Source organism: Solea senegalensis, linkage group LG10 (assembly GCF_019176455.1).
Source record: "Solea senegalensis isolate Sse05_10M linkage group LG10, IFAPA_SoseM_1, whole genome shotgun sequence".
Lineage (NCBI taxonomy): Eukaryota > Metazoa > Chordata > Actinopteri > Pleuronectiformes > Soleidae > Solea > Solea senegalensis.
Window position 1 is genome coordinate 5,069,223 of NC_058030.1, and position 22,097 is coordinate 5,091,319.

The window sequence follows — 22,097 nt, forward strand, 5'->3', positions numbered from 1 at the left end:
GTGAACTGATGATCACAGGTGGTCGAGAGAGAGTTGAAGAAAATGTGTTCAGCCAATCAGAGGAGAGGCGGAAGTCGTTTTCAACCAATAACGTACGAGTTCAGAGGTTCGACCTGATTTACCTGCGGTATGAGATGTTACTGTAACAATGTAAACAATGAAAGAAGCGTTTTCCTGTCAACAGTGCGTGACATAAATGTCTGAGTGTGACTCCGTTTCCTGTGAGTGACAGGCGGTGTGTGTGTGTGTGTGTGTGTGTGTGTGTGTTACTGTATATGGTGCAGCATGAAAGCGCTGAGGTTTGGACTGACACTTGTTCGACAGTAAGTTCATTAAATTAAATTTAAACTACCATATATTTATGTTAAATACGTTGCTAATAATCTGAGTTGTGGACCTGACTATGTTCAGATAAACAGAGAAAACTGCAGTGGCATTAAATGTCGCTCTCTGTGTGTGTGTGTGTGTGTGTGTTTTAGCTTCATGCTACATTAGCAGGTGTCACGCGTAGCTGCTAACATCACCGGCACACTGATAATAGTCAGTAGTGTAGCGTCAAAACAAACTGTAAATAAGAACAGTTTCACACGCAGCCAGCAGGAAATATCCGTGTTCACCGCTTCAGTTTACTTAAGTGGTTGTCGGTAAATGCAAGCGTTTTCAATATATGACCTGAGACCCCCTGATATAAACTTTATTAAAAAAAAAATAAGTGTACACCGTGTTTTTACAGAAGCCCACAATGGACAAACTAATAAAAGTTTGAGTTAGAAGTGATTAATTGGTTACCAACATATTAACAGTTATATTCATGATATTCAGCTAGAACATGCAATTTCACCAACAAATGTTGCTGAATTTAACACAATGTACCTGGAAATATTCATAAAATTCAGGCTTTAGAAACGATCCTAAATGAATCAGGAAAGCAGCTCTTTAAAATGTTATTCTTTAAGTAAAAGCTTTTTTTGACTTATCCAGGTGACACATACAACTGTACATCAGGGCATTTTGCCACCCCGTAATATGTATGAAGACGCACCCTCGTTGCATCATTGTAAGCCACCACCACATCATATTTTTATATTAAAGTAGATTTTTCTTTCCAAGAAGAAAGAACATTTTGCTTGGAAATGGAAATATTGTTTTATATTCCTCTTTGAGGACTATCTGCAGTACCTCCAAGGCCCACCTGTGGGCCACAGTGGTTTATTTATGGTACCATTCTATCTTCATTTCTTTAATTTCCTTAATTATGCAAAGAAGGTTGGTAATCCAACAGTCTTTTCCTCCTAAATTTAATAACTACAAGCAAGTAGAAGATATCACCCTTGGCCTCACAATAAAAACAAAGCAAAAAAATACAAATGCACAAACCTCTGCTGTGGCTGCTTAAGTTTCCGTGTAGTGATTTCCACTGATATCTAATAATCTACAATCCCATATAATGTCATCAAAATTCATTCTTACCCTTTTTGAGCTCTGCTAAAACCGTAATCTCATTGGCAGAGGTAACAGAACAACACAACCACTGTCAGACAGGCGGGAGAATTTGTTTCTCACTGTTCTAAAGTAACAGGACCCAGGTTTTGACGTCTATCTAACTGAATGTGTGCAATACACTTTCAGAGCAGGATTAAGATACAGGATATTCTTGTAAAGTAAAATGAGCATGACAGTAAATCCTTTGTTTTTGATGCAAAAACACACAGAAAAGCTCTGCCACTTCATTCAAACTTAAACTGTGACCAAAGAGATGAAATTATCACTTACATGTTAATCAAACAAGAGGTTTGATACTGGAGCCTTCTTTAATAACTGTTTTTGTCATTGTGTTTTGCAGTGGGGAAACACACTACAACAAACAAGGCCTTCTGCAAGGTTGAGTATAATCCAGAATATCAGTACAAATTTAAATCATTGCAACTATGTAGGTCTCACTCTGCTGCATTTCTTCATTTCACATTTATCCCCCTCCTGATTTCTCACATCTCAGGCCAGGCGATCGATGCACCTCTGTCTGACATCGGGCTGCAGCAGGCGGAGGCTGCAGGTATTTACCTGAAAGACGTCATGTTCAGCAACGTGTTTGCCAGTGATATGCTACGAGCCAAACAGGTACAGTGCTCTAGTTTTGTATTGGGATGATGTTGAAGATGAAAAATGCCAAATTTAGTAGGTTTTCTATTTCCTGTACATTTTCTTGTATGCTTTAAATCCATTTTTATGTATTTTAAATGTAAATTGGCAAGGACAAGAGTGTAACGTGTAAATAAATGATTGTTTTTTTTCCTCCAGACTGCTGAAACAATAATGAAACACAATAATAGTTGTTCCGGTCTCCAGATGTCATGTGACCCCTTGCTTAAAGAAATAGTGAGTGGCACCAAACAAAGACAACAAAGACATGTACTTAATGTCTATAAATTGCTGTAATATATGGAATAAATGACTCTTTCAGAGCTTTGGAACAGCAGAGGGTGGACGAGTGCAGGATGTGAAAGAAATGGCCCGAGCAGCCGGTCAGACTTTTCCAGGCTTCACTCCTCCAGAGGGAGAGACTCAGGAGCAGGTGAGACACGAAATCTTTGGTGTTTTTTTTTTTAAATCGATATTAACTTACTAACCAAAGCTGAAAAATATATTACTATTTCATTTTGTACATATCATTTTGGAGTTTGCGAATAAACTACAGTTGTATTAGGCGAAAAGAAAATGGTCTGGTGGTGGATATCTCAAAACCTCAGCATTTAAAAACAAAACTATTTCAAATTCATAGTAAATACTATTCTTCCCATTACTATTATATACTATTCTTTTTTTAGTCGTGAGTTTAAAGGATAAGATTATCAAGGCTTTTATTCAAAGTTTTAACTTTTTTCTGCACATTTACATCCAGTCATAGTTATTACTATTACAGTATTAACAATTACTTCTGTTTGATTTACTTATCTACCTCTGAAGCTATAAAATGCATTTATTTCTGTTATAAATATGTGTGGCTTGTTCAAATAGGGTACAAATCAGTTTGTCTAATGATTAATAACACAATAATGCAAAGGTAGGTCGCTTATAAGCAGTAAGGACTGTGTGTTTATAGATTTTGTACATTTACTTGCAGATTTAATGTCATTTATGGCTTTTGAACAGAGGAAACTGAGAAACTAGAAGACTTCATTCACCCGTAGCCTGTGAAACCAGAACTATTTAAAAAAAAGTAATTATTACATACAATGTCAAGTAAAATTCCACCTCACAAAATATCTTTCTTTCTCTTAGTTGTGAGTTTAAAGGATAAGATCATCGATGGTTTTTGAAAAATGGAACTGTCACTACAGAAACGACATTAGATCTGTCTGCACATGTGATGTAATTCGCACAAAGTACCACTAGGTGGCAGAAAAAGCTCATCTCCTGATTGAACCACTGTCTCTGCAGGGATGTAAATGCAGTCAGTCTCATGGCCTCTTTGCATCCACTTGTCATGTGTGTGTTCCTTGTGCATCTGCTGAAGCAGTTGGCGGGAATTAAAGGTGGGGTTGGGGGTCAAAGTACATAACCAAGTGTGTGCGTCACAGTCTCTGATTAAAAAGTCACCACTTAGCTTTGTGTTATGTGTGTTAGAGGCTGTGTGAGTGGACCTGCTGCGGGGGGGAGGGGGTTGTTCTATTTCAGCGATACCTCGCCAGGCTTCATTCATTAGATCTTAGCTTGGATGTTAACTCTAGTTAAACCCAGTACGTGACCTGCACATGACGAGGATGATGATGATGATGATGATGATGATGATGCAGGTGTACAAAGATAGATTTGACGTAAGCACACAGCGCCCCAATCCCTTTCAGCGAGAGGCCTCCCTCCCTCTACAAGTTACAGATTGTTGCATCAGGGTGAAACTGGAGTTGGCATGTGTGTGTGTTTGTGTTTGTGACAGGAAACGGTTGTGATGTTCCATGTTGTGTTGTGTTGAACCGGACGACCTTTAACTTTTAAACCCCTTCACATTTGCATGAAATCACGTCTCATTATGTTGCCAGCATAGAAACAAGTGAGGTGACAGACTTCTGCTCTGTTCAGGTGAAGGAACGGGTCAAAGAGTTTGTGGAGAAAATGCTCCAGCAGGTTGGCGGTGAACACTGGGGACAGGCGGACAGAGAGGAGGACGAGGCGCGCTCGTCCACGGCGGAGGGGAAGCCGGACGACGGCGTCAGGGGCGTCCCGGTCCACGCTCTGGTCGTCACTCACGGAGCCTACATGTGCGTGGCGGTGCGTTACTTTGTGGAGGAGTTACATTGTTCTCCGCCTCAGGGTTGTGACGTGGCAACAATGTTCTCGTTGAGTCCAAACACCGGTCTCTGTCGGTTTGTACTCACCGTGAGAGAAGAGGGCGGCAGGTTCACATTGTCGGAGATCCACTGTGTGTTTGTCCACAGGGGAGACCACGTTAAACAGTTATAACAATTGTTTTTATTTGAATAGCACTTTTTAAGCTGGAGCACAAAGTGTTTCCCAGATGAAATTATGTGCAGAATAAAATAAGGAGAAAACGCTCCCTAAACTGATAACTGAAAACAAGAACATGAGTTTACACCAAGCAGCACTCAGCCCTTACTTCAATAGATGTTAGCTCATAGTCATTGATAGATAATAAAAAGAAGATATTTTTATTTAACATGTTAACAGTAGGAGCAGAGATGAGGAAGAGACGGACAACAAGAGAAAACATCCAACAAAGTAGCTCAAACCTTGATATCTGTGTGTGAGATTAGTATAAGGAACCCACCTCCTATCTAATGATGCACTTCATGCTTTCAAATCTTTTACTTTATTAATCCCCTTAGGGAAATTATTTCTCTGCATTTGACCCATCCTAGAATTAGGAGCAGTGGGCTGCCACACTGAGTAGCACCTGGGGAGCAATGGGGGTTGGGTACCCCAGCCCTTTTGATCTGGTGGGGACTTGAACTGGCGACCCTCCAGTTACAAGCCAAGTTCCCTTTCCACTTGGCCATGGGCTTCCTTGTCATGCTTTTCCATTTTTTTTACTACTAATATATATAATATATTATATATATTATTTAATAATATAATATTTAAGAAACGACTTATATGAATTATGTGATGAAGATAAATCCATCTTCGTCATTGTATGCAGTGACCTAAAACAAAATATTTGTTCAGTATTGCGGATTTAAATGCAGATTCATGATTTGAGCAGTTTCGCTTGACCTCAGGCTGTGTAAATGTGTGTGTGTGTTGCAGTGCGATGTCATCACTCTGTGTCAGTCTGGTTGTTCATTACTGTAAACGTAGGCAGCTTTGTAATCTGATGAGTCCGTGTTTCTATATTTATCGCCCCACAGTTGACAGATTTTTTTGCGTAGGAACACGGAGCGGAACTGCAGCTCTGTTGACTTTGTGCAAATCAGTGACTCCTTCATTGTTGTGAATTAACAAGGACAATCGCGTGTCAAGACCTCATGTTTTCCAGAGGTGCGTGTTTTCTCTACTGCACTTTTTCCACTCTCAGTGTGAAGCAAGAAGGTTGCCAGTTCGAAACCCGGTTTTCTCCCACAGTCCAAAAACGCAGAGGTTAATTGGACACTGTAAATTGACCGTAGAATGTGAATGGTTGTTTGTCTCCGTGTGTCCATCCTGTGATGGACTGGTGACCTGTCCAGGGTGTGACCCCATCTTTCCCCCATGTGTCAGCTGGAATTGGCTCTTCCACTCAAACTATAATCTGTTTGTCTTCATGAGATTATAATGTCCTGTTGGAGTTTCCATAGCAGTTTTAGCATTTCTTTTATTCCCACTGAAACGAACAACTTAAACAAACACTGATACTTACATACTTTTGTGTTGTTTTATGCTGTTTATTTTCATGGTTTTACCAAATGCTATCTTTGGGATTCACTGCATGTTGAGTTACAACAAAGACAATTCTGATCAAGTGAAGAAGCACTGGTTATGTCCTGTTTTGACATGTAAACAAAAAAATAAAGAGAATATTCTATTGGCAGCTTGTTTAAACAACATCAATTGAACAATCCTTATCCAGAATAAGGTCACCTGTCAGGTTGTTGGTTTCCTCATTATAAATATTGAAAAAACAGTATCTGAGACTTGTTTTAAGTAGCTTCAATGAACTTGTGAACATCAGAGAGGAAAGGAAATGAGACCCAGATTCTTGATTAATTCCCATATGAAAAAGAAGTTACTTTTATCTGAGATCTGAGCTTTTTGGGGGGGATAGACTTGAAATAAGCCTGGAGTTGCTGCTGTGTAATGGAGATACTAATGGGAGCAAAAAATGTCTCCAAATCAAATTCACTATCAGACAAAAATACAAGTAGACAGGTAACAGAATAGTAATAACCATTTATTTCTTTCCATATAATACAACATGAAATGTATAAATAATAAAACAATAGACGAGAAAGAAAGTAATTTCAATACAAACACATTTCAATAAATAAATATCTTTTTTTATTATTGCTGTAACTATTGGTGTCCGGCACCTGACATTATTTGATTCTGTTAATGAAAATATTTGTTGTGTTTTTTACACCAGTATGCACTAGATTTATGTATAAATATTCATAATTACTTACAGATTACTTACAGCATTTTTTTTTTCTTACATATGCAAAATAAACATTGCCCCATTCTGGTCAAAAGGTTTAAAATTTAACTGACAAAGGAGGTGAAAGAACTGTGGGACGTCGGCCCAAACTCGCCTCACCATTATGTCGAATGTTGCCAATCTTCTCCTGCATTCCGCTGTTCAAACAGAGCCGACTACCACTGTGATGTAACGAGGTTCGTGAGAACATTACCTGGCACGATAGCAACATTAAAAACAAACAATCAGAAATAGATTTTCTAAGAGAAATGTCTTTTTAGTCTAAGACTGTGTGTAATGCTCTCATGTGACCTCAGGTAATGACAAACCAGCCTTGAATGTGGGCCTCACACTCCCCCGTATGTTATTCTGTGGCTCTCGCTGAAAACTGCAGTCCACAACTGCATGGACAACGTCGGTGCATGCTGTTAAAACATACATCAGTGAGTTTTCCGAACTTTAAAGCGTCCTGTTTGTTTCATTTCCATGTTCAGTATCTTATTCATGTTCTGCCTGGTCTGCGATATTAGTCTTGACGGGACTGACGGGGCCGTTTGAGTGTAAGACGCGCAGGGGGTCGTCACAAGAGTTGATGGTCTGCTTGGACACGGCGCCGGCCTGGTCCTGCTCAGGCTGCCCGAGGGATTCTTCCTTGTGGTCTTTGGCTGAATGTGAGGGAAGCGTGTGTGTTCTTAAAGGGTCGGAGGGATTCACCTCCTCGCTCCTTCTCTGCCTCTTTACCAAGGGACCCGGGAATCTGTGCAGCAGAGCCGAGGAGTCTTTAGTTCGCTCCAGTTTGAGCAGCTTGCCCCCACTTGCAGGGTAAAACGTGTCATAGTGGCTCAGCAGCTGGAAGAGGCAGTCCTCTTTGTCCATGTGCCTCTGTTTGGTTGGGGGGGTGGGGGTGAAGGGGCAAAAACACACAATTACTTTTTATTTTTCTTCCCACCCCCTTGCAGCAATTTACTGACTTCATCGAAAAAGGTCTTGTTAAATACTCACAGAGACGTACAGCTCTTTCTTTAGGTTCATACAGAGGTACCGTTGTCTTCTCAAGTCAAATATTGACACAATGTTGCTTGTATCTGTTGTTACTGGCAAAACAACTGTGAGAAGAGGAAAAAAAAGGGTTCAAACATTTTCTTATTGGTCACGAAGTAAAGTAATATTAACATATTCACTATCTATTGCATATGCAGTGTGTTTATTTTATTTGTACAGCAACATTCCTTGCAGCCAGAATTTCTGTGTTTTTTTTGTTTATAATGATGATATGATAAAAATATGATATGTGTTAGATTCATAAATGATTTACCCTTCACGATGCAGCTTATACATTTCATTTGTCGAAACATTTTTATGATTTTTACATGCATATATCTGTAAAGAATGATAATACACTGACAAATTCAACTAAAACGGAAACAAAAGTCAGTGCACATACTTTTCAATAGGCTCCATTCCCTGAGATTATTGAAACAATCTGTTTTTAACCTCAGGCAAACCTTACCCAGATATTTTCTGTGAACCCGTTTTATTGATCCGCTTAGTTCAGAGTAAAAATGCCCCGTGTCAGCAGATGCCCCTCCGATGTGCTGATGATGATGATGTGGAAGATGCTCTGTGTCCTGGACCCTTGGTCTACAATCCACCATTACAGACACACACACACAGGCAGTCAGGGTGAGCGAGAAGAACGCCGGTCTCATGTTCAGCGGAGGGGATGCAGTCCTCTCTTTGCTCTTTTCACTGTAGCTGCGTGAATGCCTCGGGGATCGTGTTTGTGTGGGCAGATAATGGAGGAGGAGAAAGTCCAGGCGGTCTATTTAAGCAGAGGGTCGATAAACTAACTGGCTAACTCATTTACCAAAATGACTCAAAGGCTGTCTGGTTAAGGGTTGGAATTCATGTTGGCTCCAACCAGCGAGACACAGTGTTATGAGTGTGAGGGAGCTGCACTCTTATTTCTGAACGATGTGCATGAAGTGCTTTTTGTTTCTGCCAAGGTAGGCCATCATTATTTAGTCTTTGCTCAAACTTTGTTTAAACCGATAGAAGATACACTGAGACTGTTTTAACTTCAATTCAGTCCATCTTTTTGTGTGTGTGTGTGTGTGCGCGTGCGTGCATGCACTTTAATCCAAATTAGTTTTTAACCCTAATCGTTACCACAGGTCAGTACAATTGAGAACCGAGTGAATCACTGGTGAATGTTGTGTCACAGCTGAGTGACTCAGTTAATTACTTGCCCACACTTCCACAGAGCTGCACCTCCCTATACGCACATCCTGTACCTGTCTGTGTCGAGAACGCTGTGCAAACTCATTCATGGAGGTTTGACCTCATTAAAAAAAAACAAAAAAACAGTTGTTCTTTTAATGAACACTTGAATAGCTGAGATTTAAAGAGTGTAGGTTTTTGCAGAGTACTGAGCTGTTCTACTCAAATAAAAGTACCAAAATTTTGCTAAACTTTTACTTAAGTGCAGGTAAAAGTACTGAAATAGTAGTCTAAATATGCACTCAAGGTAAAAAGTAAAAAAAAAAAGTATCTTGTTTAAAATGTACTTAATGTACTTCTGTCATTTCTGACAAAATACTAACACAAATAAAATGTACTTAATTGTTTTTAATTGAAGGCAAACCTTTGCAAAAATAAAATGCTGACGAAATAAAATATGTAAACACATAATGTATCAGTCAAAGGTCACAAATTCTTTAACTTTCTCACTCACTCAGGGACCTTAATAAGCGCCACTTAACCTGTCCTCATCACTCACCTGTCATCATTATTCACCTGTCCTCGTCATAAAATACAATGTATTGTAAACATAGAAGTTTCAAGAAATTCTACGCCCCCCCCAGAGGAATATTGCACAGTAGAGTATAGTATTCAAGCTATTGCATAAGTCTGTAATATTATGAAGGAAGGGAAATGTACTGATTTATTTAAGCATCTCTAATTTGCATGTTTTAACCATGTTATTCAGTATTAATACTTTATGGTGAACGTCTATGTTTTGAGCTGGAAAATGCAGACCTTTTCTTTAGTGAACTGCATCATTCAATCATTTTTAACATTTTAAGAAATACCATTAATGTGCATTATTTTACCAATTGACTTCTCCAATATTCAGCCATCAATAGTGTCATAAAATAACTTAGAAGAATTAGCTGATGGCCTTTGCTCAAGTATTTTATTAATTTGGATTATTTTGAATTGAATACTCCAATATCCACCTGTATGTAATGTTATTTTACTGTATATAGTTATGTGCAGGGATTTTATTTCACGGACAACCCACAAAATAAGTGTTACCACAATTTGCATTAACCCTTGTTTCAGTTTCAGTTTATTTTCAGTCGAGTATTCGCTTGACCTTGTTCTGTGTGTGTTGCTAAACTCCGCCAGAGGAGGGCGCCACCTACCAAGTCATGGTAATGCACTGAGCATGACTTTGGCTCAAGGTTTAACATTTTCCCAGGCTCTCATAACTTATGTCCCCAGTTATAAAGCACATCAAGACAATTCTTTTTTTTACAAAACATCTTTTATTATCATCTCAGGAATACAGTCGACTGCTGTGCACAGCACATACGTACAAAAATAAAAGGAAAACCATTTGTAATATAGTATTATTTTTTTTATATATACTTTACTCATCATATTTTTTTCAGAAACAAATGATTGGAGAAGTCTCTTGTTTCAAACTAATTTACAATCATTTCAATAATCGGAACTAAGGCAGAAGGTGAGGTATATGTTAAAAAAGAGGAGGGGGGACTCAGAGGAAGCACTCTCCCCTCAGTGCAGGAATAGAAAACTGAGAGAGAAACACAAAAGGCTGCTGGCACACAGGGACACACACTCTCACACACACACACACACACACACTGATCCCAGATCCTTACACACACACACACACACACGCGCATCCCTGCGAACCAACACATTTTAAAAACCAGCTGAACAAGTATGAGAAGCACAATGGCAAAATCCAGACACTGGATCCTTAATGAAAAGTGTGACACACATACCCAGTCCATTCAGAACTCCATATAATGCATAATGGGGAATTAAGGAAGTAAGGGTTTTACTGTTGAAAGGTGATATTTCTGTCATATTTAACCATGAACAATGGACCTTCTCTCAGTTACTGCCGTGTCATAAAACCTGCTCTGCCTCCGCGCTGAAGCTTTTACAGCTCGCGAAAAAGGATAATATTCCTCCTCGTACAGACTTTGAGTCCTCAAGCTTTTTATGAGTGAATCTGACACCGAGTTCAAGAAACAATCTCAAGTTCAGTTCGCACAATATCGGACTCGCCACACGCCTCTGCGGGCCGTCGTGACTTCAGCCTTAATCGACCACTCGAAACGGTCGGTCGTTGTGCTGACAGTCTCGTGTCCTCCATAATAATCATAATAATAACAATAATAATAAAGTAAAATAAAAATACAGTAACGGGTGCTTTCGATCGCACATTTTGATCAAAGAGAAAGAAGATAAACTATATTCCCCTCAGTTAATTGCACTCCATTTAAAAAAAGAAATTGCACCTTTTTATATATATATATATATTTTTGGCAAAAACCAATTCCTCACTGCGACTAAATTAACAAAGACATAAGCTACAAGTGATTATTTACTGATCATAGTGATGTGATAAAGGCTGATCAGTCAAAATGTGTCAAAAACATTAAAAAATCCCCTGCAAAACAGATTATCTGATTGCAATTCAGCTACATTTGAACGAAAACATCAATTCATACATTTTTGCGATCAAACTCAAATTCTGATGAGGTCTGACCATGTGGGAGAGTCGTGAAAACATGGCAGAGACCACCGGGAAGCCTAATGTCGAGATTTCAACTACTCTGCTAAAAGAGAGTCTGAGAATCTCTTTCACAACCAAGAAAAATGAGTGAATCCACAGCGAATTGGAACAGAAATTGAGAGCTTGTTAATCAATGTGGGGGAAATCAGGGGTGGTGAATACCAGCCCCATTTGAATCACATCCACAAACAGAGTTGCTCTCATGAATCACAGTATTCAGCCTGTCACTCCGGAGCCTCTTTCCTGGAAGCATTTAGATTCTTTTGCTACAGTCACTCGCAGCTCAAAGCTCACACTCTCTCCCTCTGGACAGACGTCCTTCAGATGCCTCTGCGTTGATGTTTTTCCCCTCCCTAAATAAAAATCCTCCCCCTTTTGACAGAGACAGAAGAGAACCGCAGCTCGCACACTCAGACAATGCTCCATTATTCCTGACTCAGCATAAATTCACCTGATACCATCTCAACTGTAGCTCCGGCAGGAACGGAACATGACAGGAGTGAGCTTTATCAGATATTACACACACACACACACACATTTACTCACACTGCACATTCGTCTCTGCTACTTTCACAGACGCCGGAGCTTCAAACCGTTTGCTCACAGACATATAGTCCGTGCGTCACAGTAATATTAGACGGGGCGGTGAGGTAAAATACTGTACGATCACATAAATCTGTAAAGAGCCACTCACTCACAGTCACAGCCTGACAGGTAGTTTGCTATTTACAGAATATTGCAGGTCAAGTTCCCGAGAAATCCATCAACATCGTCAAGATAAGTTGCAAACATAAGACCTTATCTATTCAAAACAATTGACATAATATTTGCAATTTGACCAGAACTGGATAATCCCAGCCATTAATCACTGGTGTCCACTCAAATCTGTGATTGATCATCTGTTTTAACATAAATTATAATATTAACACCATGTTCAATTGAAGAAGGATAATCTTAAATGCGGTTGTAAATCAAATCGACCGGTACATCCATCCTGCTGCTTGGGCTTCACTTTTCAAACCAGGACGTTATGTCAATTTTTTCCACGTACAGTCTTATGTTTGTGCCTCACTTCAGCTTTTTAAAAAGACTCTAAATTGCACGTTTACAAGATAACTAACCAGTGTCTTTATCAAGAAGTAGCCTCACCAGTGCCGAGCTCTGTAAAAAAAAGGTAATAAACCAAGAGAAGTGCCACCTGCATCAGACAGACTAAACCTCTGACCTTGGTGCTAAAGCAGCTCAGATGAACACAGGCAGGAATCCTGTGACCCCACGTCGACTGTCCGGTCTGACATCAAACGACGAGGGGGCCCCCCGCTGCTCTAACAGTATGCTCAGGTATGTCACCCTGCATTATCCACATCCTTGCCAAGTTAAACAAACAAACCAGAGTGGCATGCAGAATTCAGAGTCCACTGTAGATCACTGCTATTGTCAACCTCACTCCTCGCTCTTTGTCCGTCCCCCTCGTCTCCACAGTGTGAGAGAAGAGAAGCGCAAGAGCAGTTGTTGAATTCAAGTATGGTGTGCTCAGACACATCTCAATGTAACCCTTTGGTTCGCTGCTTTTTTTTCTTTCTTTTTTTTTTGCAATAGTCCTTTATGACTCGTCGAGCAATCACAACAACGCGCAAGTAGCTTAAAAATCTGGGATCAGTCCACGTCGTCCAAATGTGAGTTTGCTGAGGGATTGTTCACCATGAACTCATTGCAGCTCCCTCCGAAACAAACAAAAATGTACATTCATTTTTATTTAACGCAGCAGCCAACTGTCATATTAACATCTGTGCATCGCCCCAAAAAGTCCAAAAGCCACCGCAGACCAGATCTCAAGGAACAGAACGTGAGTTCGTTTTCTCTGATGTTCAGCTACAGTGATGCCGCCGACAAGTAGCGCGACACACAACTCAATTGTAACATCTCTCAAACTGAGTAAAATCCACGTACATACTGCAACTAAACACAGTGTTTTTTCACTCATACAGTATCTGATCTGGCTACAAAGTTGGTGAAAGCAAAAACCTGGGATTGTCAAAGCTCCCTTGGACATGATGGAGGTCGGGGGGCAGGGGGTGGGACTCTAAATCTGGCCTTCCATATTAACAAGAGGCTCCACTGGGTCCTGCGCAGCATAGGGTCTCCATTACTTAATTGATCTAATTATGGAAAGAAAAATAAAGTAGAGAAATCTCTGGCCCTCTAGGAATTAGGCCGGTGGTGTCTGAGGGAGTGACGACTTGTGTTTCATTCCTATTTCTGACTTGAGCACCACGTTTCTCGCATGCATACATGGATGGCGGGGGGTGGGAGTCGGGAAGGTGGGGCAGCAGTAGGAATTCAACGCCGCCACCTCATGACAAAGCAAGAAAAACCCACCGCCGTATCTCTAAGTGCTCTCGTTGCCCGGACGGCGGCCGACACAATCAAACACAGTGAGCGGAAAATGTGTCCGAGAAAAAAACGTAGAAAGCTCATGCGCGCATTTCTTCTCCCGCTTCCTCTCAGGTTATGGTACTTTGAGGTAATAATGTGTCCGTTTAATGTCCAAAAAAAAGGGTGAACTATCATCCACTGATGGGGGCAAACCAGTAAAAGCACCCGTTAAAAAAAGAAATCGCCTTCATATCACAAAAATTATGAAAATCATAGTAAAAGCAGCAAAGAATGGCATTTCCATAGTTTCCTCATACAAAGTGAGCTATACCCAAATATACATATAAAGTTTGAATAAATACTATCAGATATATAGTCGCATTTCTCTCTTTTTAAAAGTCCATGTCGTCTTTTGTGTTTTGTACGTACGTATATTATGACATTAATGTTACCTGGGAAATAATCCACATGTGCAAATAAAGTTGTTGTTTTTTTTTTGTTATTGCCAGTATTCGCTTTCGTCATATCCGGGGCAGGAAGTGCGTCACAGTCATGGCAGTGGTGGCCCGGTTGCCCCTCTTCACGCGGCCGTGCTTGCTGAGCGCAATGTAGAAGCCTCTGTAGAGCAGAGACTCGTAGGCGTTGTAGTTGTTGGCGAGCATGCTCTCCTTGAACTTGCACTCGTCGCGGAAGACTGTCTGGAGAAGACAAAGGGGGACACGGAGAGAGAGTGTGCAGGTTAATGGGAAACAGGGACACGTTTGCAGGTTTGAAGAAAACATGAAGAAAGATTCGGACCAACGCACCAAAACTGAGATGCATTTAGATCAGACGCAGCTACTCAATCAACTTGAAATTAAGTATTATCCGGTTTATTATTAAGTACTATTTTGATGATCAATTAATCAGTTTGAGTGTTTTTGTTTTTTTTAATAATCAGATATTTTTAGCTTCTTAACCCTTTAACATCCAAGCCTCAAAATGCATATTTTAACCATCAAAGAGACAGACAACTAAGTGCTTTTGTCCATTTTTCCAGAATAACTTTAAATATCTGGCAGTTATTTACAATTTGCTGCATGTTAAAATATTGTATTAACAATTTAAAATGAAGAGAAACAAAAAGAACAGTGTAGTTTAAATATTTTTAATATCACATTTAAGATAACATTTGTTTGAGTTTTTGTCTCCCTGCAGCAGCGCGAGCGAAATTACAATAATAACCACACGTTCTCAGCTTTGAGAAACCGTTGGAATTTTTCCGTTAGCACAAACCGTCGCATAATTACGGTAATGCAACGTATCGTCTGCGATACACTCGGTATTAAAGGGTTAAATGTGACAAAGAAATCATTAAAACTGAATCTTTTTGTTCGTGGACAAAATTGGGAAACACTGATCGACTTTTTTCAATATTTTATGGAAATTAAACCCGATTAAAGTAATCAACAGTTAGTCCCTAAATGTATTGCCACAATAAGCCTGACCATCGATTAAATCAGCTGATGTTTAGCAAGCGTTAGGAATTAATATCGATATCTGATGCTCTTTGTCTTTCATGGATGAGGACGCTGCAGTATAAGCGTCGCGTAAAGACAGGAATCGGAAAACGTAATTGTCCGTCGTTACCGAAAGTTTTCTTTGACGTGTCCCACATACATAAAAACAATCAATAAACGCTCCGACTAAAAGACCTTAAGTGCAGTTCCTAAACCACTACACAGTGTGTACATTCATAAAAACAAGTGTAAAACCAGCATAAAATGAAGTATGATACATGTAATGGCATAATGCGAGAGAAATAAACGTACCAATACTTTCCCTTCTCTGATTTAAAAATAGTCTGAATCTGGATCTTTGTCATCCAACAACGTCTTTCTTAGAACCATAACTTTCATTGCCCCAAAATGTGTCCTTTACATTTAAGTTATACAGCTCACAAACAGGCAAATCAGCTCCTCCCACGCTCACTAATTCAGACTTTACACCTCATTTAAAACCACAAACTGCTGTGTTTTTCACTTCTTTCCCACACTGTTTTTGATCAGATTCATGACTATAATGTGTGTTAGTTTTGGAGGTCTCTTTAGTCTTTGTCCAGGCCTGTCTGTAGTCTAGTGTGTAGGAATTTGTGACATCTACAGTAAGCAAGTAAACAATCTTTCACTGCGCTCTCCATTTACCCACTCTCTCTGCCCTTTTGTCCCTCTGTTTGTGGGCTTATATTGTCATTCTTTTATTGTGCGTTCGTCCATTTGTGCTGCTGTAGAAACATGGCGGCGCACGATGGCAGCTCGCTTCCACTGACAACAGTTTTCTCTGCTTCTTTTTCGCCGGCTCTGCCATGATGAACGTCTGAAATAGCGCTAACACTGCCTTGACCTGGCTAGGGTCTGTCTGTCTGTGTGTTTATAGTGTCGTGTCGTGAAGCAACTTTACAAGTGCTGGTTTTCCACTAACAGACAGACAGCCATCAATCTCCCCGCAACAAGACATTCAGCCATCACAATGACTCCAAAGTTGGACATATATACTCCATTAAGTCCAAAGGTCCAGCCCGCGGGTCAATCACAGGCCTCGGTCAGTTGTCGTACTGCCCACAGCTTCGGTTTTATAATGTATTATTTATGGCCTGGGACAGAAAATCAGCCCCAGTCACATGTCATCCCCATTAGCTCAGCTGGTAAAGACTTGTGCTTTGAAACCAGAGTCCCAGGTTTGCAACCCAGCCATGACAGACAGATACATGTGTTCACCTCATATTATGATATCTGACTCCAGGTGTGAAAGAAAGGCAGAAGATGTTTCATTTGTTCACTTATGTGTGGCTTAGATTTGGTTACATTTAAAAATGAGGGCAATACAATTATTATAAAACAGTGCATTTGTAAGTTACATACTAGAGCAAAACTATTTTTTTTTTTGTAATATTTCCAAAATAACGTCGTAATATAATGAGAATGAAGTCGTAATTATTATTCAAGCATAATTTCAGATAATCAGCTGCAACCTGCATCAAGATGAGGAACACGGAGCGTTTTGTGAAGTTACATTTTGATTTGGGTCACACAAATAAAGAAGTACTTGATCTTTTTGTCACATCAGCACCACATTGTCTTCATGTCTGCATCAGTACTTTGAAAAGATTGTAAAAGAAACTGAGTTTCTTCGGAAGAAAGAATCACAAACACAGACTTGAAGAAAATTACGACTTTATTCTCAGAAAATTACGACTTTATTCTCAGAGAATTACGACTTTATTCTCTGGAAAAAATTATGGCATTTTTCTTGTAAAATAATGACTTTATTCTTGTAAAATTATGACTTTTGTTTCATAATATTACGACTTTATTCTCAGAAAATTCTGACTTTTTTCTCACAATATTACGACATTATTCTCGACAGATTTTATTTTTTTTCCTCTTCAGTTTGGCCTTAATACTCCCTCGTAGTAAATAACTTTTACTGTTAAAAGAAAATCTTCACATTATCAAATCTGGCCCTCCCTAAAAAAAGTGCTATAAGAGTTGTGACAAACATCTTATCTAATTCACAAAAGATGGAATATAAATAGAAAAAATAAAATATTCATTTTAAATGAACCTAAGGAAACATTGAACTTTAAAAAGAATCAATAACAGGAGCATTTCAGGTACGAGAATAGCACAGCTATCTCCTCCTTACATAAATTCCCGTCATGTAAATCATATACTGAGCTGATAATGTATGACTCACACACTGTACAGCGGCGAACGCTGTCCGTCACAGGACATTTGGCCTAATTCAATCTCTTATCAGATCATCGAGCAGGCTTGCAAGCTAACGCTTCATCACTCATGACCAGATAAGCAGCTCACATTCTGCCTGTCAAATATGTTTGGCCACAGCAAGATAACCAGCAGCCATGTGTCAGCGAGGCCGTGTCCTCCCAGCCCTAAACCCCCCACCCTCACCCTCACCCTCACCCTCACCATCAGGAACATTTATATATTAAGAACTGTCATTGCCCTGGAAGCAAACTAATCACATCAAAAGGGTTTTTCCAACCATTCTACACCTTATCACTGATAACATTTCATGTTCAAGGTTGACTAAATGGTTAATTCAACCATGAAAAATGCTGTCAAACCGCAAACCTATAAAAAGATAAAGATTAGAAAGCATGCTATACATTAAATAAAGAATTATACTGCATATCGTTATCTTGTTAATTCAAGGGTGAAATTTTCCTCTTTTCCTAGCAGGGCTGGGTATCACAGGTCACCTCATGATACAATACATGGCCCATGATACCAATAATATCGCGATACCACGATTCTGTGATAATCAAGGTATCGCAAGACAATCATATAGCGATACATCACGATATCTGTCTAACGGAAGAAAACAAAAGTGCAGGATTTCTCTATTTATTCACAACATAGAGAACAAAGTGCATAAAGTGTATGTATGGAACGTGGCTAGAGCATCTTTTAATGATGCTTTTCCCCGTTATCCCGCTGTAAACTCCCTCTTCTTCAGCCAGGTAACTTCTGCCCAAGTTTCCCCTCATTCATTTGAGCAGCGCCACTGCAAGGAGACATGAAGTAGTGACGCCCGGCGAGTGAAACTGGCAGAGACTGTTTACATTAGAGGGGCTTCATTTATTAATTAAAATATCGATATTTGCCCTGGCGTGTTATTAATCATATTAATCAAACCTCACCTAAGAACGTTCCTCTGAAAACTGGCAGCAGTGACATCAAACACATCTGTGACACTGAAGCAGGGAACTGATAATCCTGATAACCTGTTAATGTCTTAATGAAGATTCCCACAATTAATAACACGTTTATATTTACATAATTAAAGGGTGAATAAGGAGGAATATGAACGCATGCATTCAGATACAAATATGTAGCCGTCACTCGTATAACTTGTACACAATTGTTAATCTTAATCACTGACAGCAGGACAAAATGCCAATGGTTCCCATGGTTACCATCTTGAGAGCAGAGCTAATGCACAATGGCAGTTCAAACAAACATTTATGAAGCTCTGATGTTATTGTGTGAAACACAGTGAACTTGAACACTAAAGTAGCTTTATTATTTCAAAGTTGTTTGGTGGCTAAAGTGCAGCTGCTGCTGCTAATGTTTGTGTGACTATAGAGGCGTTTGCTAAATAAGCACTTTGCCCTTAAAATCGATTTCCATCTCTGCTGACAGATTCCTTTGCCAGGGGGTTTCCCCTTCTACACACACACACACATACAGGTACATAAAACTATCCTTGTAAGGACTCTCCATTCACTTGCACAGCGTGTAACCATAACCAGTTCATGCCTAACCCTAACAACCTAACAACCAGTCAAAACTGAGCCTTAATCTTCCTCAGTTCTTTAGAAATGAGTGTCTGCCTCATTAGGACCAGGTTTTGCTCTCCACTGGTCAGTGTTTACGCCAGGAAAGATAATAAAAAACATGGACCAAACCCTTGCATCTGTTAACCTCATCATCTCCAACCCTCTGGAGATCACTCAGTCCCTCTGGCTGGTCGCCATGCAGGCACCAACTCAACCAACACTTGCTCCTGCAGGTTTTTGCCACCTGATTGTTAGTTTTTTGGGATTGTTTTTCTTCTGATTTGGGTTTATTCCTATTAACTACAGCGACCTTGGGTTTTGCAAAAGGCGCTTTATAAATCAAAGTTATTACTAGTATTATTATTATTTACCCACAGTCCTCTGCAGCAGGCCTGCTTTAAATAGATGAAATCAAAATGTATGTGTATATGGATGTGCTAAGAGTCACATAACCCCCCCCCTCCCAATATAAAGACACACTACTGCAACTGTGTCCTATTTTATTATGATTATTATTATTTTTGCTGTATGATGGCGTTATTGCTGGACAATAAATGAAATTGTGTGCATACCTACCGTTCCGTATAACCTTCCCCGGCTGTTCATTGCGACAAACAACTCACTCCTCACGCCATAGAGGCTCACGACTCCTCTCTCCACCGTGGAGATCTCTATGAGACCTGAACCAGGACAAAGAAACATCACGTTAGCTCAAACTCATCATCATCATCATCATCACAATGACAGAAACACTAACCTATGACTGATTCACTGACTGTGTTCTGTGTGTGCTTGCGCGCGGTGACGCAGCGCAGCGTGTCGAGCCTTTTGTTCTGCGTCTGTCACACACACACACACACACGCTGACGCTCAGGTGCTGCGTCCCAATTAAGCGCAATCTGGTTATTGCACTACTTTTTCTTTTTTTTTTCTTTTTTTGCATTGACGCGCAAAGCCATTGGTCTGCGCACCGCCCTCACAGCGCTGCGTAAAAATAAGTTGTGTCTAAAAGCGTCCATACATTCATGTCATGGTTGAGCTTTGGGGGAGGGAAAGAAGGTGAAGGAGGAGGAGGAGGGTTGTACAGTGGAACTGATGGATACTTGTTTTAATAGATTTAATCATCTTTGCTGTGGAGGAAATTCATCCTCTATCTCTCCACAGATGACAGAGATATGTGCTCATGCAGATGAACAGAGGGGATGCTCCTCCACAGATCCATGCTTATTGACTCTCATCTTCTCTCTCTCTCTCTCTCTCAGCTCTATTGCATTACATTGGTGTCGGTATAATAACTCACTGTAGTGGTTCTCATTATGTGCACCGTTTATCCTGCCGTCGGGGAGGACCTGAAGGTGAAACCCGATGCCCACGTTGCAGTAGAGCCTCCGCACTCTTTTGATGCCCAGCAGATAGTCACTCTCCCAGTTCACCTCCGGTTTCTCCCCGGAGATGCCCAGCACCGAGCGGGAGAAGAGGGTTTCCCAGCGTCTCTCCAGCGAAGTTGCATTCGTCCTGCCGCTCGGTAACGGGTACGCGGACACGACCCCCAGCAGAAAGCCCAGGAGAACCGCCGCGGTCAGTGTCCAGTGCGGCGTGCCGGCCTCGCAGGACATACTGACGAGGAACCTTTGCGCAACGGCCATCCGGTTTACCTTCGGACCACGTGGTCGAAATTAATGACCCTAAAAATACCACTCTTCTTGTTTTGCTTTCTTCGGCATGCTGGCTGAGGGTTATTTTGGGAGCGCAGATCTTCGGGCATGAAACGCAAGCCCCGGCGCAGAGGAGGAGAGGAGACGGGAGAGTGCGCGGCAGAGCTGGAGGTGATGGTGGTGGTGATGATGGTGCTGCTGGTGATTACCATGTTTTGCAGCTCCTCCGCGCGCCTCTCTCTCTCTCTCTCTCTCTCTCTCTCTTCCTCTCCTCTCTCTCTCCCCCTCCCCCTCTCTCTCTCTCTCTCTCTCTCTTGGTAAAGAGTTGAGAAGAAATTGTTATAACCTCTCGCCAAAAAGCCTGTTTCAACCTTGCCAGGGAGAGCGCACCTCATCCCATGACATCATGCTGACTTGGTCTGTGGGATAACGCGAGGGTAGAGCGGGTGCTGACAGCAGGGAAAATACCAAGACTGTGCAGAGCTGAGGGGAATAAGCTCCTGTCACTGCTGGACTGCAGGGACTGGGGGAGAGAGAGCTTATTGGTGGCGTTCAGCGGCCGTGGGACGCGATGGGGCTGCTCCCAAATTGGGTCGCTGGTCATATGTCTGTCAGGCCGCTTCCTTATTTAGAAGGAAGGTGTAAAAACAGGCCCACTTGTCACCGGAGACAAGTGCGCCGCCGCCGCCGCCGCTCCTGCTGCGCCCTTCAAGAAGTTTCCTCCTAAAATCTGTTGTTTTTTTTCCGGCTTTAAACTCACACATGATCGTGGACGCGCGCGTGCCTGCGGTGCGTCCGCAGACCTTCAGCCAGGGTTCAAGACCTCAGTGTCGGCCTGCTACTGACGTGTCCTTGAGCAAGACACAGAGTCTCTCCCCTCCTCCCTCCCTCCCTCCCTCCCCCAGAGCTCCACAGCACACAGGCCCAAGAGTGGAATCCTAATAAAAGTATCAGATTTTTACACGAGTACTGGGGTTGGTGAGAACTGTGAGGGGCAAACTGGAGAGGCTCGTCTTGAGATTCCACACATAGTCCGCGTGTCATTCCTTGCGACATGAAAGCCTCTGCTCTTCTCTGTGTAACAGATAATGCCAGCACTCAGTGAGAGCACATGCGTCAGAGAGCGAGGCCAATGCACCTGCGCACCAGCTCTCTGTGCCACACACTCACACACACACACACCACTTCCCCAGGACTTCCAAAGGATGGCACCATTGCCATGTTATTATTTGAGACACTGGTGAGCGAGGCCTTGACTCC

General features: G+C 41.1%; 3 protein-coding genes across 3 annotated transcripts; 1 reads left to right on the plus strand and 2 right to left on the minus strand.

Moving 5' to 3' along the window:
* Positions 1-31: 31 nt before the first annotated feature.
* tigara (TP53 induced glycolysis regulatory phosphatase a) lies at positions 32-4,868 on the plus strand. The gene is made up of 6 exons (XM_044035271.1): positions 32-323; positions 1,844-1,881; positions 1,997-2,118; positions 2,299-2,376; positions 2,462-2,572; positions 4,078-4,868. The coding sequence occupies exons 1-6, from the start codon at positions 286-288 to the stop codon at positions 4,456-4,458; spliced, it is 768 nt and encodes a 255-aa protein (XP_043891206.1). The 5' UTR covers positions 32-285; the 3' UTR covers positions 4,459-4,868.
* A 1,493-nt stretch (positions 4,869-6,361) lies between these two features.
* On the minus strand, positions 6,362-8,435 carry LOC122775523 (fibroblast growth factor 23-like). The gene is made up of 3 exons (XM_044035430.1): positions 8,136-8,435; positions 7,628-7,731; positions 6,362-7,507 (listed from the first exon to the last, which is right to left on the minus strand). The coding sequence occupies exons 1-3, from the start codon at positions 8,332-8,334 to the stop codon at positions 7,124-7,126; spliced, it is 687 nt and encodes a 228-aa protein (XP_043891365.1). The 5' UTR covers positions 8,335-8,435; the 3' UTR covers positions 6,362-7,123.
* A 5,870-nt stretch (positions 8,436-14,305) lies between these two features.
* Positions 14,306-21,082, minus strand: LOC122776528 (fibroblast growth factor 4B-like). Its single transcript, XM_044037126.1, has 3 exons — positions 20,483-21,082; positions 19,759-19,862; positions 14,306-14,536 (listed from the first exon to the last, which is right to left on the minus strand). Exons 1-3 carry the CDS (start codon positions 20,826-20,828, stop codon positions 14,360-14,362), a joined length of 627 nt encoding a protein of 208 aa, XP_043893061.1. The 5' UTR covers positions 20,829-21,082; the 3' UTR covers positions 14,306-14,359.
* Positions 21,083-22,097: the final 1,015 nt, after the last annotated feature.